This window comes from Erythrolamprus reginae, chromosome 2 (assembly GCF_031021105.1).
Source record: "Erythrolamprus reginae isolate rEryReg1 chromosome 2, rEryReg1.hap1, whole genome shotgun sequence".
NCBI classification, from domain to species: Eukaryota; Metazoa; Chordata; class Lepidosauria; order Squamata; family Dipsadidae; genus Erythrolamprus; species Erythrolamprus reginae.
The window spans coordinates 16,844,469-16,861,803 of NC_091951.1; the positions used below are offsets into that span (position 1 = coordinate 16,844,469).

At 42.6% G+C, this 17,335-nt stretch overlaps 1 protein-coding gene across 1 annotated transcript in view; it reads left to right on the forward strand.

Annotated features, from left to right (window-relative positions):
* Positions 1–1,671: 1,671 nt before the first annotated feature.
* Positions 1,672–17,335, forward strand: part of LOC139163198 (vomeronasal type-2 receptor 26-like) — a 51,268-nt gene continuing 35,604 nt past the window's right edge. Inside the window, exon 1 of the mRNA XM_070744159.1 lies at positions 1,672–1,834. Coding sequence (XP_070600260.1) covers positions 1,672–1,834 — 163 coding nt within the window. The remainder of the gene's footprint in view (positions 1,835–17,335) is intronic.

The following is a 17,335-nucleotide window of genomic DNA, read 5'->3' on the forward strand; positions in this document are numbered from 1 at the left end:
AGCCGTTTGTGTGTGTGTGTGTGTGTGTGAACTCTTGAACCATTTCCAATAGCTCACCTGTTATTGGAAATGGTTCAAGAGTTCACACACAGACACACACACACGCATGCACACACAAGGGGGGAGGAGACAGGGATGGAAAAAGAGGAGAAGATAATAATAGTAATAGATTTTGTTTTTGTTTTATTATTAATTTCTTTTAATAAAAAAGAAGGGAATTTTTTTCTTATTTATTTATTTATACTTCTATGCCGCCCAGTCCCAAAGTGACTGTCGCTCAGACACTATACTTTTCTGCCCACACCGGAAAAATACTAGAGGGAACATTGATCATTAGTATAGGGTTTCCTGCTTGAGCATGGAATTGGATTAGAAGACCCCCAAGGTCCCTTCCAATTCTATTATTCATTTATTCCGTTATTCTGTCAAATTTTTGCTGAGGAATTTATTCGGTTTCTTGCACATAAAGTTGCTCAGATTCAGAATGATCTGGACTCCAATTGGGCAATTCCAACTGAGGTGACAGGATCAGGTCTTAGTTCCATCATTTGGGAAGATTTTGACCTGGTAACCCCTGAGGAAGTGGACAAGGCCCTGGGAGCTGTGAGTACCTCCACCTGCCTACTGGACCCTTGCCCCTTCGTGCTGATATCAGGCAGTCGGGAGGTGACACATGGCTGGATCAAGGCATTGATTAATACTTCCTTGATGAGGATTTGTTTCTGCAGCTGTTGAAGGAGGTGGTTGTGTGATCTCTCTTCAAGAAACCATCCCTGGATCCAGCCAAATTAAAGAACTATAGGCCAGTCTCCAACCTACTCTATTTGGGTAAGGTTGGTAGCACTCCAGCTCCAGCGGTCCTTGGATGAAGCTGATTATATGGATTCCTTTCAGCCTGGTTTCAGGACCAATCACAGCACAGAGACTGCTTTGGTCATGCTGATGGATGATCTCTGGTGAGCCTGGGATAGAGGACATTCCTCTATCCTGGTGCTCCTCGACCTCTCAGCGGCCTTCAATATCATTGACCATGCTATTCTTCTGCAACGGCTGGAGGGATCGGGAGTGGGAGGCACCGTTTTACAGTAGTTCTTCTATCTCTCTGGTCATTCGCAGTCAGTGTTAGTGGGGGGTGGGGACAGAGTCCAACTGTTAGTACATAGTGCATAACCTACTTTGGGGTTGCCATATAGAAAACTAACAATGTTGGTCTATGAATGTAAAGCACCAACACTGTTCCCTTTGGGGGAAGTTACTTTGAGATATCTTTGCTTGTGAGCCATATTATTCTTTGTTGAGTGCAGTTTGTAATCTGTTGTTAATATTGTTGTATATTTGTAAATAATAATATTGTTAATACTAAGTCTGAGTCTTTATCTCGCTAGCCCACATTATCTACATCACTGCAACAACTCTGCTGATTGTATGTCAAAGGTTTCGCACAGAGCTGCACCGAGACATACTAACATTGGTTATGGGCCCAGGGCAGCAGAGTGGGGTATAGTTTGTGAATGTGTGGTTTAAATTGTCCAGTATTTTATTACAGTTAGTATTGGTGTGACAGTATTATTAAGATGGCAACGTTTCAGTCCAGTAAGGCTTTCTCCATTGCTCAGTTGGATGGAAGCAACTACAACACATGGTCTACAAAATATGCCATGTTGTTGAAATATGAGGGACTGTGGGACATTGTTGCTAATCACCACCACCACCACCCACGACTTGACTGCCTTGGATCCTGATGTGGAAGAGGATGCCAAGAAGAAAAGAGAGTTTGACTGGGACAATGATAAGGCTCACAGCGTTATAGGCCTTACACTTGATGACAAGCAAAGTTTGGTTAGGACAGTGTTGGGACATTTTGCGGAGACATATGTGAGGACAGTGTTGGAGCACATATACAGTTAAGAAGGAAACTTTTTCATAGCCGCTTAGCCTGGAATGGAGACATGCTGGCTCATTTGACTGTGATAAAAGAGATTTTGTCAGAGCTGCATGAAAAAAACCTTATTTTTATTTATTTTATTTATTATTTATTTTATTTTATTAGATTTGTATGCCGCCCCTTTCCGTAGACCGGGGCGGCTCACAACACAATAAAGGCAGTTTATAACAAATCTAATAATTTACAATTTAAAATATTTTTAAAAACCCATTATTAAACAAACATACACACAAGCATACCCTATGAAAATTGTATAGGCCCAGGGGAGATATCTCAGTTCCCCCATACCTGACGACAAAGGTGCGTTTTAAGGAGTTTGCGAAAGGCGAGGAGGGTAGGGGCAGTTCTAATCTCTGGGGGGAGCTGGTTCCAGAGAGTCGGGGCTGCCACAGAGAAGGCTCTTCCCCTGGGGCCCGCCAACCAACATTGTTTAGTTGACGGGACCCGGAGAAGGCCCACTCTGTGAGACATAATCTGTCGCTGGGATTCGTGCAGCAGAAGGTGGTCTCGGAGATATTCTGGTCCAATGCCATGAAGGGCTTTAAAGGTCATAACCAACACTTTGAATTGTGACTGGAAATTGATCGGCAACCAATGCAGACTGCGGAGTGTTGGTGTAACATGGGCATACCTAGGGAAGCCCATGACTGCTCTCGCAGCTGCATTCTGCATGATCTGAAGTTTCCGAACACTCTTCAAAGGTAGCCCCATGTAGAGAGCATTACAGTAGTCGAACCTCGAGGTGATGAGGGCATGAGTGACTGTGAGTAGTGAGTCCCGGTCCAAATAGGGCCGCAACTGGTGCACCAGGCGAACCTGGGCAAACGCCCCCCTCACCACAGCTGAAAGATGGTTCTCTAATGTGAGCTGTGGATCGAGGAGGACGCCCAAGTTGCGGACCCTCTCTGAGGGGGTCAATAATTCCCTCCCAGGGTGATGGACAGACAGGTGGGATTGTCCTTGGGAGCAAAACCCACAGGCCACTCCGTCTTATCAGGGTTTTCTCAGAGATTCATCTTGTATATTGTCTTACCTTTGCTTGATGACAATTACAATTATTATGTATCCTCATTAGGAGTGTTGATCAGAGATGAACTTACTTTGACTGAGGTTACTGGCTGTTTGCTCGAGGAAGTAAGAATGCGGAGTGACCGTTTGCTGTTAAGAGATAAATCGCAAGAAAAGCCTCAGCAAGACAAGCCAAGAAGGGACTTTGTATCTAGAAATGTTTCTGTAAAGAAATGCTATAATTGTCAAAGGCTATAACTGTCACATTTAGCAAAATTTTGCTAAAAGAAAGAAGTGCCTGGTAATTCTTTCATTGCTACCAGGAATGTAAAATAAACCAGGAATGTTAAATGCGGTTTGTGGGTTGTTGATAGTGGGTTGACACATTGTTTAATTAACAATAATAATTAACAATAAGAAATGTTTTGGAAAACTAAGTACCAGTAATGAAAGTATCTGTTTAGTTAAGGGCTGGAAAATTAAAGCAGCTGAGGAGGGAGAAGCAAACTGTTTGTTTCTTAAAGAGACAATGTTCTCATTATATATTCCTCAGGCAAAGTATAACCTGTTGTCTGTCAATGTACTAGCTAAGATGGGTTATACAGTATTGTTTAAGCATGGCAATTGTATTATTGAGAAAGAGGGGTGTGTAAAATTGTTGCAGAGCTTAAAGATGTTGTCTGGCGGAACCCAGGGGAAGAGCCTTCTCTGTGGCGGCTCAGACCCTCTGGAATCAACTCCCCCTGGAGATTAGGACTGCCCCCACCTTCCTTGCCTTTCGCAAACTCCTTAAAACCCACCTCTGTCGTCAGGCATGGGGAAATTGATTCTCCTGGGCCATTTCCGCTTTATGTATGGTCTGTATGAGGTGTATGATTGTTTTTTTATATTAAGGGTTTTAAATTGTTTTAATGTATTGGATTTGTACTGTTTCTTGTTGTGAGTCACTCCGAGTCTTCGGAGAGGGGCGGCATACAAATCAAATCAAATCAATCAATCAATCAATCATTCAATAAACAAACAAACAAAATAAATAAATAAACAAGATAAAACCTCATGATAATTGTATACATTTAATGCATAGGAGAATGGGGCTTTTGAATTTTCAATTGGTGAAAAAGACAATTTGCTTGTTAATGGCATATATCCTAAACCATGTTCCAAATTTATTGATTGCAACATTTGTCCTGAGAAGAAAAGCAAGGTTACCCCTGCAAACCATTATGAAAGTTCTAAAACCAAGAATATATTAGAGCTAGTGTTTATGGATGTGATAGGTCCAATGAGAAAACCTAACTATGGTGGTTCACAAGATATTCTGAGTCTTCGGAGAGGGGCAGCATACAAATCTAATAAATACTTAAATACTTAAATTTCTCAAGGTTTGGCTTTGTTTATGCAATGAAGATGAAGGCAGATACTTATAGGCTGTTTTGTAATTGGCTAGGGTTTTTAGAGAGGAAGATGAATAAGAAAGTTGTTAGTGTGGTAACTGACAATGGTACAGAGTTTACTAACAAGAGATTTGTTGACGTTAAAGAATTGTATTATAGAGCATAGGCTGTCTGCACTGTATAGGCCACAGCATAATAATAATAATAATAATAATAATAATAATAATAATAATAATAATAATAATAAGCATAACATCAGCATGGAGTTTGGCCTGGATAAATGTGCCACAGTGGCACTGAAAAAGGGGAAAATCACTGAAAGTGAGGGCATTGAAATGCCAAATGGTCAAACCATCAAGTGCCACCAGCCAGAAGCCTACAGATACTTGGGCATCTTGCAACTGGATAATATCAAGCATGGCCATGTGAAAACTGTGATCAACAAAGAGTACATCCAGAGGACCAGAAAAATTTTGAAGAGCAAACTGAATGGTGGCAACACTATCAAGGCTATAAATACGTGGGCCATACCTGTCATTAGATACACAGCTGGCATAGTGAACTGGACTCAAGCAGAGCTGGACAACCTGGACAGGAAAACCAGAAAATTAATGACGATCCATCATGCACTACATCCCCGCAGTGACGTTGACAGGCTGTATTTACCAAGGAAAATAGGTGGCAGAGGACTTTTGCAAGTGAAGCAGACAGTAGAAGAAGAGAAGCATGCATTAGCTGACTATGTGAAGGGGAGCAAAGAGTCAGCATTGATGGAGGTCAACAATAGGAAGCTTCTCAAGGTGAAGCAAACTAAGGACCAGTACAGAAAAACTGTAACTCAATGTCGTATGGACAGTTGGCGGAACAAAGCATTGCATAGACAGTTCTTGGAGAAGATTGAAGGCAAAGTGGATAAAGAAAAGACCTGGTCATGACTTACAAGTGGAACACTCAAAAAGGAGACAGAAGGACTAATACTGGCAGCACAAGAACAGGCCATTAGAACAAATGCTGTCAAAGCCAGAACTGAAAAATCAACAGATGATCCAAAGTGCAGACTCTGTAAAGAAACAGATGAAACAATCGATCACATACTCAGCTGCTGCAAAAAGATCGCACAGACTGACTACAGGCATAGACATGATGCTGTGGCACAGATGATCCACTGGAACTTGTACCGGAACTACCATTTACCAGTGGCAAAGAATAATGGATGGACAGATGGAGTTGGGAGGCAGAACCCACAGCCACTCCGTCTTATCTAGGTTGAGTTTGAGTCTGAGGATTTAGAAGAAGAAAGAGGTAATTTAAAGCACAAAATTAATTTACTGGTTCAAGAAGCAATAGCCTCACAAATTAGAATAGTTAAACAAAATTATCATATAATTATCATACATTATTAACAAAGACTGAGTAACAACTGGAAAAATGGAATAAACTACATATTCCTCTAACAGGAATATTTGTTTATTTATTTATTTATTTATTTTATCCAATACAAATTGAAAGTTAAAGAGAATAAAAACATGTAGTAGTAAATATCAGGGAAAGGATAGAAGAAAAGATATGAGAATAGAATACATCAATGAAGAGTAGAGGAAAGTATATTGAATGGGAGAAAAGATATATAAAATATAGGAGAGAAAATTGGACAGGGGACGGAAGGCACCCTAGTGCACTTATGCTCGCCCCTTACTGACCTCTAAGGAACCTGGTGAGGTCAATTGTGGATAGTCTAAGGGGAAAATGTTGGGGGTTGGGGGTTGACACCACGGAGTCTGGTAATGACTTCCACACTTCGACAACTCAGTTGCTAAAGTCATATTTTTTTACAGTCAAGTTTGGAGCGGTTGATATTAAGTTTGAACCTGTTGCATGCTCTTTTGTTATTGCGGTTGAAGCTGAAGTAGTCGTTGACAGGCAGTATGTTGCAGCATATGATCTTGTGGGCAATACTTAGACCATGTTTAAGGCGTCGCAGTTCTAGGCTTTCTAGACCGAGGATTGTAAGTCTAGTTTCATAGGGTATTCTGTTTCGAGTGGTGGAGTGAAGGGCTCTTCTGGTAAAGTATCGTTGGACATTTTCGAAGGTGTTGATGTCCGAAATATGGTGTGGGTTCCAGACAGATAAGCTGTATTCAAGGATGGGTCTGGTGAAAGTTTTGTAAGTTCTGGTGAGTGGTGTGAGATTGCCGGAGCAGAAGCTATGTAGGATCAGGATGACAATTCTAGAAGCCTTTTTGGCGATATTGTTGCAGTGGGCTTTGGCCCTTAAGTCATTTGATATTAGTATTCCAAGGTCTTTTACTGAGTGGGGGTTGTTTGTGAGATTTTGTTTATTTAGTTTGTATACGAGGTTTGGATTCTTTTTGCCGAATTATTAAAATGTCAATATTTATTGAAATTAGTAAAATGTCAATATTTATTAAAATTAGTAAAATGTCAATATTGCCCAAATTTCTGTATTCCTTTCAAACAATCCCAGTAAAATTCAATAATATTTTCTTTACAAAATTAAATAGAATGTTATCTAAATTTGTATGGGGAGCAACAAAAGGCCAGAATAAGATTAAAATGGTTGCAGGATAAAGAAAAACAGGGGGGATTGGGACACCAAGACTTTGAGATCTACCATCATGTTTCGTCATTATTATGGATTAAAGATTGGATTGAAATTAAAAATCAGAGACTTCTGGCCTTAAAAGGGCATAACCTATTACAAGGATGGCACTGATTACTATGGAATGGAAAAAATAAAATACCAGCATATTTTAGAAACCACTAACAGCAGTTGTGCTGTTTTTTGAACTCCGGAGGGTTCAGGTTCAGAGAAATGGAAGTGTGTTTTTCTGAACTTCCAGTTTGTCCATTGGGTGATTATTTTTGCCTCCGGGGCTTCAGGGAAATGGATTAAGCATCCCTGAAGCATCCAGATGATGAAACGGCCTTTCAAAAGGCTGAAAATCAGTGAGCTGAAACATGGCAAAGTCTCACGTGCCCTGCAATGTGGCTCCATGTGCTACCTGTGGCCTGTATGCCATAGGTTCGCCATCATGGGTATAAGTTCTCCTGCTTGAGCAGGGGACTAGACTAGAAGACCTCCAAGGTCCCTTCCAGCTCTATTGTATTCTACTCTACTCTACTCTACTCTACTCTACTCTCTACTCTATAAAAAAGTATAAGATTCTTAAGATTCAAGCATTGGGTGAGGAAGTCTTACAGGGTAAAGCACACTTCAAAATTAGGGTTAATCTTTAGGCAATAAATATACATTATAAGGTTTCATAAGCAGGAAAAAACTTTTTCACCTCCAATATAAGAATATCATTTGAAAAAAAAACCTAGGAATAGCCAAAGAGGAAAACTGTTTATCAATATAATGGATAAAAGTTGTCAATCTCAGGATATTAGCTGTGGGCCAGTAAACTATATAAAAGACGTTTTTAAAAAGGAACATACAGTGGTACCTCATCATACGAACTTAATTGGTTCCAGGAGAAGGTTCGTAAGGTGAAAAGTGCGTAAGATGAAACAATGTTTCCCATAGGAATCAATGTAAAAGCAAATAATGCATGCAAATCCTTCAGGAAAATCCCAAACTTTAGAAGGGAGGCGAACAGAGGGCAGGGAGGAGCAGCTAAAGGGGGCGGGTGGAAGAAGTAAGGCTAGGCTAAAGGGTGAGTGGGAAGGAAGAAAGGCAAGGGGGGGGCGCCCCTCCCTTTTCTTTCTTCAAAAAACACCATTTCAGTGCCTCTGCAAGCAAGCTGTTCTCTGCAAAATCTTTCCGCCTCCAAGCCGCCCCTCCCTTTTCTTTCTTCAAAAGACACCCTTTCAGTGCCTTTGCAAGCACGTTGTTCTCTGCAAAATCTTTCCTCCTCCAAGCCGCCCCTCCCTTTCGTCAAAAAAGGGGGGGAAAAGAAACCCCTTCATCCCAGCAGCAGCTGCTTGGGTTCATAAGGTGAAAATAGTTCGGAAGAAGAGGCAAAAAAAATCTTAAACACCAGGTTCGTATCTTGAAAAGTTTGTTAGAAGAGGCATTCGTAAGATGAGGTACCACTGTATTTCCCATACTTCATTTACTGCCTCTTTTCAAATAAGGAACCATCAACCTCAGGAGGCTCTTAGCTAACTTGACAACAGCCAAAGGCTAACTATACCCAGATCAATGTGTGACTGTTTACATACATGTTAACCAATTCTCTAGATGTTAGTTGATATAAAGACAATTTCTTAGAGAAGTTTGGAGCCACAGTCTCCTGTCTCATTCAGTGGCTCATCTCTAGAGTTTGAAACTCATTTGTGACTTCTCTCTTCGTTGCCATTACCCAAATTACTGTCTTTGTGTTTAATTCTTTAGAGACTTTTCTGTAACTTTTCTGAACATTTGACACAATCTCAATAATATTTTTCTGTCTTGATTTCACACAAATGCCTTATAGGTTGTTGCCATGGCATTGGAAATCCAAAAATGGGTTTGTAGAAAGGGAGAGAATCTGGGGAGGTATTTTCTCCTCTCTGCTTCAGAAATGAACACTTGGCTGGGTTCTGTCTGAAATAAGAAATCTATCTCCCATTCCATCTTCTCATATTTTCTTAAAACTTTATACAGGGTTGGTGGCTCTATCAGGGAAACACCATGTTAATGCTTCTGCTGCTACTGCTGTGGACACAGGAAATCTGGGCTGTGCTCAAAGCCAAATGTCTTCTGACTTTACAGAGAGATGAATTCGACCCAGAGAATCATTACAGGCTAGGAGACTTTTACATCGGTGGCATAATCTCTGAAATCAAGTCTTTTTATAACGAACCAACTTTTTTAAAAAGGCCTACTTCTCAGTTATGGTCGTAAGTCAATCCTCCTGTACTACATTAGAGCAATTCTGGTTCTTTATTTGTTTCAGCAGTGCCAGGCTTAGTCTTGTAGCATTTCATCATTGGGAATCTATTTTAAACTTTGCAGCTAATTAGCCTCGTTTGAATTTAGCAAGCAAAATCATCAAGCAAGGATCTTGCTGTTTCTTCTTGACTTTGAAAAACAGGCACTTTCCTTAGTATTTTGAAAGAGAGCTCAATTGTGCATATATAGGTGTATTTGGTTCTACTTTCTACTGCTTCCTTTTCCCACAAAGTGATGAAGGTGGACACAAAGATGCAGGAAGGCTATTTCTTTCCCCTACAATGAAAATGGGTTAGCAACTTCCTTCTGTTTCTGATACTTTCATTCATTGATCCTATGAAAGACTCCCAGATCAATTTTTACTATTTCATTGAATTTCTATGTCTGTGATTCCCATTTTGAATTGATAACAGATCTTATATTATAATCTTATAACAGATCTCATTATAATCTTATAATGACTTGAATGTAAATTTAAGTTTTCAGTCAAAATAGAAACATGGGCATGAATCTATAACTTATTGGTTTTGTTAAGATTCAAAGTTCATTTTCTGTGTGGATTGTGTCTGAGTGTGCACTTGTTCTCTATTTAACCATCAAACAACTCTAATATTCAATACTGGAGAATATGAACAGGGGGAAAAGGAGAGAATATATATACTGGAAGGTCTTAGACCAATTTTGAGGTTGCTGACAACCGCAAGAATAAGCCAAAGCAAGGATAAGCATAACAATTTGGACTTCCGAACTGGGAGCTATATTATTATGCCACAGCAATGACATGGATGAGAGAATGGATCCTGTTAAGAATTAAAAGGTTTTGACTTTGGAGGGACATAATTTACAGATAGGATGACATGCATTTTATATTGTATGGGAGAAATAAAATACTTAGCTAATTCCAGAGACATAATATCAGGAACATATATATGGCCACATAGAAACATAGAAACATAGAAGACTGACGGCAGAAAAAGACCCCATGGTCCATCTAGTCTGCCCTTTTACTATTTCCTGTATTTTATCTTACAATGGATATATGTTTATCCCAGGCATGTTTAAATTCGGTTACTGTGGATTTACCAACCACGTCTGCTGGAAGTTTGTTCCAAGGATCTACTACTCTTTCAGTAAAATAATATTTTCTCACGTTGCTTTTGATCTTTCCCCCAACTAACTTCAGATTGTGTCCCCTTGTTCTTGTGTTCACTTTCCTATTAAAAACACTTTCCTCCTGGATCTTATTTAACCCTTTAACATATTTAAATGTTTCGATCATGTCCCCCCTTTTCCTTCTGTCCTCCAGACTATACAGATTGAGTTCATTAAGTCTTTCCTGATACGTTTTATGCTTAAGACCTTCCACCATTCTTGTAGCCCGTCTTTGGACCCGTTCAATTTTGCATGCAAATCCAGAGAGTCTCCAGATCTTTACATGTATTTTGAACTAGTGTTGTTTTTAGACTTTCTTTAACATAAATGGCTACTCCACCTCCCCTTCTCTCTATTCTATCCTTCCTACACAGTGTATATCCTGGTATGGATATTTTCCATTAATTAGAATCCTTAAACCATGTCTCAGTTATGGCAACCAGATCTGAGAATGCAAATGCAGGCAAGATATGATAAAGACTGCAAAACAGAGGGCATTAATTTGGAGATGACAAAATTAGATGAAATACTGCCAGGAATAGACCAAAGATTAAGCAAAAAACTATACAATTGATTTAGAATTTGAACAAGTGAATGAAACAGTGATAAACTGGTCAAGGAATTTTGGTTACACAATAGACTTAGATAAATGTAAACAACTTTGGGAAAGCAACTATAAACTAACTGTTGAATATGTAAATAGTTGAATGCAAATAGTTTGAATTTGAATGTTTGAAATTGATTGGTTGTTCCGTTTGAGCGGGAGAATTGTTTAACTGTCAACCTGTCTTGGGCGGAAAAAAAGAGTATAAATACAGGAACCCAAGCGCTGCTTGCAGTTCGCGCCTGAATACTTAGTAGCAGCTTGGAGACAATGTTATTACTGACTCTCAGAGAATAAACCTGTTAACCCTTGAGCGTCTGAAGCTCATTTATTTCACTGTCGACGAAGGAGGTCTTACCCACGTTTTCCTACCAAGATAGAAAATTCTTCAGTAGCAAGACCACCCGAACTATTCGATCCCGAAAAGACTACATGGGATGACTATATGGGAAAGTTTTTGACGTTTTCCTGGAATCAGCAGGTATGAAAGATGCCGACAGTGGATGAAAGAGAGCCATTTTTCTAAAATGCTGTGGATCGCAAATCGACGATTTGGCTCAAATCTTGACTGATCTGCTCCCTGTGAACTCGGTAACTTGAGATACTCTAACTTCCAAACTTGCAGCCCATTTTAAACCATCTAAACCTGCAATCATCTACAGACACCAGTTCTCCCAAATGGCACAAGCCAAGGGAGAATCCATAAATCAATTTGCCACCCATTTGCAAACTGTACTTTCTAAGTGCAAATTCGACAATCCAGAGGTGAGATTAGTCGACACTCTAATTTTCGGCATGAGAAAAGTAACAATTCGAAACAAGCCACTCTCCAAAGATGAACCATCACTGCAGGACGTAATTAAGTCTGCCCAAACTATAGAAGTCTCAGAAGCCGCGGCTACCGAATTGAAAAGGAACGATAAACCGTCCACTATCTGCAAAATAGGGAGCCCAGCACCCATAGACAAAACCGAAGACGTGCTACCTCAGCCATCAGACACAGAGGACACCTGCGTCCAACTCAGAACAACACAAAACAGACCACTAAGATCGCACACCAAATCATTGCCTGTTCCGGCTGCAGAGGGAACCATCCTCATTCAAAATGCCCTTTCAGAGAATCCATCTACCACTGCTGCGACCGCCGAGGGCACATCGCTGAAGCGTGCAAAGCCATTTTCTCCAACAACTTTCCACCAACCCAGCGAGTTTTCCGCCAACAACCATCCACCTGACATCCTAGAGAATATTTATATTATATATTATATTTATATTTTATTGGATTTATATGCCGCCCCTCTCCGAAAACTCGGGGCGGCTAACAACAATCATGAACAATATACAATAAAATACAATATCGCCCACTTTGATTTCCTGCTAGAAGCTACATCAGAAACACCTGGAACTCAAACCAAGATTAAATCAGAGGTAACTTTTACCACGCGGTAAACTGTACCACCGTGCGTGGCTCCACTAAAATCACCGTATCTGTGTACATTAATAACCAACCGTGCCAAATGGAATTGGACATGGGGTCCAAATATTCTATTATGCCAAGGGAAACATTTAATTGTACTTGCCTACTGTCCAAAAGGCTCACCTGGAGCCTGTGACAGCCTTGATTAGAGATTTTCAAGGTGGGGCTATGGTACCGCAACTGGTGCACCAGGCGAACCTGGGCAAATGCCCCCCCCTTCGACACAGCTGAAAGATGGTTCTCTAATGTGAGCTGTGGATCGAGGAGGACGCCAAAGTTGCGGATAATAATCAATAATCCCCCTCCAGGGTAATGGGCGGACAGATGGAATTGTCCTTGGGAGGCAAAACCCACAGCCACTCCGTCTTATCAGGGTTGAGTTTGAGTCTGTTGACAGCCATCCAAATCCTAACAGCCTCCAGGGACTGGCACATCACTTCCACTGCTTCATTGACTGGACATGGTGGGTTGGAGATGTACAGCTGGGTATCATCAGCGTACTGATGATACCTCACCCCATGCCTCTGGATGATTTCACCCAGCGGTTTCATGTAGATATTAAATAGCAGGGGGGAGAGGACCGAACCCTGAGGCACCTCACAAGGGAGAGACCTAGAGGTCGACCTCTGGCCCCCCACTAATATTGACTGCGACCGACCGGAGAGGTAGGAGGAGAACCACTGAATGACAGTGCCTCCCACTCACAACCCCTCCAGCTGGTGCAGAAGGATACCATGGTTGATGGTATCGAAAGCCGCTGAGAGTTCAAGAAGCACCAGGACAGAGGATAAATCCCGGGCCCACCAGAGATCATCCATCAACGTGACCAAACCAGCTTCCGTGCTGTAGCCGGTCCTGAAACCCGACTGCTGAGGGCCTAGATAACTGGCTTCTTCAAAGGACCGCTGGAGCTGGAGCACCACCACCTTCTCAACAACCTTCCCCATAAAGGGGAGGTTGGAGACTGGACGATAGTTATTAATCACGGCTGGATCCAGGGAGGGCTTCTTGAGATGGGGGCACACAAGTGTCTCCTTATAAGGAGCCGGGAAGAACACCCTCCCCAAAGAAGTGTTGACAATCACCTCAGCTGGCCAAAACCAACCAAGAGGGACACGGATCCAGTAAACAGGTGGCGGAACTCACAGCTCCAATGGCCTTGTCCACTTCATCAGGTGTCACCAAGTCAAACTCCTCCCAGACAGATGGACAAAGACGAGCCCCAGTCACCTCGACTGACTCATTGTCAGCCGATACTGGTATGCAATTGGAGTCAAGGTCCGCCCGGATACAAGCGACTTTATCAGCGAAAAAACTCCTCAGCACTGCCCTGCAAGGGCTCCCCAACTCCCCCCTGATTCAGAAGGGAGTGGGTTACCCTAAACAGAGTGGCCAGGCGGGATTCCGCTGATGCAATCAAAGCAGCATGATACACGAATCTTGCCATCTTGAGCGCCACTTTGTAAGTCTTAACGTGAGCTCTTACAAGTGTTCGGTTGGCTTCGGATTTACTCATCCGCCATCGCTTCTCTAGACATCTCTTCTGGCGTTTCAACTCCCAGAGCTCCTCCTTGAACCATGGAGCTCTACGGGGTCTAGTGCCACAGAGGTCGCAACGGTGCAATTTGGTCAAGAGCCTCCGCTGCAGCCCTATTCCAGGCCACAGCAAGAGACTCTGTCAACCTGTGGACGAGTGAATCTGTTAAAACCCCAAGCGCCCTCTGAAAACCCTCTGGGTCCATCAGGCATTTGGGGCGGAACCACCTAGTCGGTTCCACCTCCCTGCGGGGGAGGATTGGAGCCAGGAAATTGAGCCACAGTAGAAAATGGTCTGACCATAACAAAGGCAATGTTTCTAAGCCCCATAGTCTCAGACCATTTCTCAATTGCTCCGAGAGGAATACCATGTCAGGTGTGTGTCCCCCCTCGTGAGTCGGACCCTAAACTACTTGATTCAGGTCCATGGCTGTCATGGTGGCCATGAACTCCTGTGCTAATCCGGAGGAACTGCCGAGTGACAGCAGATTGAAGTCCCCCAAGACAATGAGTCCAGGGAACTTCACCGCCAACCCGGCCACCCCCTCGAGCAGCACAGGCAGGGCTATTGACACGCAGCTGGGAGGCAGGTACATGAGCAACAAGCCCACCTGAACCCCTAAGTCCAACTTCACAAGGAGGGACTCACAACCCGCAATCTCGGGAGCAACGAGTCTACATAGGCAAAGGTTCTCCTTGGCTATAATAGCCACTCCTTCCCCCCCTTCCCTGGGGTCGAGGCTGATGTCATACTTGAAACCCAGCTGGGCAAATATCCAAAAGAGGAACTCCTCCATCTGGGCCCAGTCAGGTTTCAGTCACACATGCCAGGTCGGCCTCCTCATCCGGGATCAAAACCCGGATGAGGAGAGCTTTATTTACCACCGACCTGGCATTGAGTAGCAGCAGCTTGAGCCCAGGGCCAGGATTACACTCATCACCAGTGCCCCAGGTTGAGCTCACGGGACCAGAACAAGGGATCGCTTTTAAGCAGCGATCTCTTCTTCCTCCAGAATGACTAGTACCGTGACTCCCACCATATCTACCTCTCTCCAGCAAGACCAGGATATTCTGGCCCTCTGCCACCCCAGAGATAGATGCTCCATTCCCTCCTGCCTCTCCATCACCAGATGGGCTAAATTCTACATTCATACTATTCTCAAACATAAAGGAGGAAATGAAATTAACCATGCAGATGGCCTGAGTCATTGTCCAATGCCCCAAAATGTAGAAGACCCCGCTCTAGTCTCCGATATAGTATTAATAGAATTAGATGAGAAACCTTTAATCATGGCCAAAGGGATTGCTGAGAGCACAAGCAAGACCTAATATTACAGAATATTGCCAACTATATTCTGAGGGGGTGACCCGAAGGACCTACAGATGATGCAATTAGAGAGTTCAAGAACAAACAAAAATAATTGTCACACCTGTAGGGTTGTATTTTGTGGGGAGACAGAGTTATAATTCCATCAGCATTGAGAAACCGAGTAAGGGAAATGTTACATAGAGGGCTCCCTGGAATAGTGCGAATGAAGAGCCTGGCCAGGGTTGCATTCTGGCATTGAGCAGTGGGTAGCCATGTGTGCACCCTGCCAAGAGTCCAGACCAAACCCCCCAAGAACCACCCCAGTGGAGTGGGAATCACCAAAAGGGCCTTGGTCCAGAATTCATATTGATTACGCAGGCCCAGTAGAGTCTCATTCCTTTTTAGTGGTAGTAGATATTTATTCTAAATGGGTTGAAATTATATTAATGGAAACTACCACAACATGTGCCACCATCAAAGCTTTGCGTCAATTATTTGCAACCCCTGGATGCCCGGATGTGGTGGTATCTGATAATGGGCCACAGTATACCTCCAGAGAAATGGAGCTTTTCTTGGACCAATTAGGCATAAGACATGCCCTTATTTTACCTTATTCCCTCTGGTCCAGTGGGCAGGTAAAATGTTTAGTGAGAATGGTTAAGGAAGCAATAAAAAGATCAGAACCAAGTGAAATCCAAGAACGCCTAGATCAAAAACAACTTTGCCACTACCTAGAAACAAACAACATTATATCCAACAGCCAGCACGGGTTTGTCAGAAACAAATCATGCCAAACCAACCTCATATCATTTTTCAACACCATAAATAAAATCAGTGGACCAACACAATGCAGTAGACCTCATATACTTGGACTTCAGCAAAGCTTTTGATAAAGTTGAACACAACCTTCTAATCCATAAATTAGAAAAAAAACGGGGTAGGTTACAAAACATGCAGATGGATAAAGAGTTGGCTGTCCAACCGCACGCAACGAGTTGTCCTCAATGGTTCCAAATCCACATGGAAGAAGGTAGGCAGTGGGGTACCAGAGGGTTCTGTCTTGGGTCCTGTACTCTTTAATATTTTCATCAGTGACCTGGACGAGGGAGTAGAAGGGGAACTAATCAAATCCGCAGACAACACCAAGCTGACAGGATAGCCAACACCCTAGAGGACAGGCTCAAAATACAGAAAGATCTAGACAGATTAACACTATGGGCCCACACTAACAACATGATGTTCTACATCGACAAAAGCAAAGTCCTTCACCTTGGTAAAAAAAAACATAGACACACATACAGCCTGTGAGGAACCCCACTTAGCAGTAGTGACTGTGAAAGAGATCTTGGAGTCTTGGTGGATAATCAACTAAACATGAGCCAGCAATGTGTAGCAGCGGCCAAAAAAGCCAACACTATCCTAAGCTGCATCAACAGGGTGATACACTCCAAGACCAGGGAAGTATTAATACCACTCTACTACACCCTGGTCAGACCACATCTGAAGTACTGCATCCAGTTCTGGTCACCACACTTCAAAAGAGATATTGAAACTCTGGAGAAGGTGCAGAAAAGAGCAACCAAAATGATTAGGGGACTTGAAACCAAGACTTACGAAGAGAGATTGCGGGAACTGGGCATGGATAGACTAAAGAAAAGGAGGGCCAGAGGGGACATGATAGCTGTATACAGGTATATGAGGGGTTGCCACAGAGAGGAGGGGGCCACTCTATTCTCCAGAGCACCAGAGGGCCGGACAAGGAACAACGGCTGAAAGCTGACCAAGGAGAGATTCAACCTAGAAGTAAGGAAGAACTTCCTGATGGTCAGAGCGATCAACCAGTGGAACAACCTGCCTGCGGAGGTTGTGAACTCCCCAACTCTTGACACTTTCAAGAGGAGATTGGACTGCCACTTGGCTGGGGTGCTTTAAGATGCCTGCTCAGGCAGGGGGTTGGACTTGATGACCTGCACGGTCCCTTTCAACTCTAACAATAAATAAATAAATAAAATA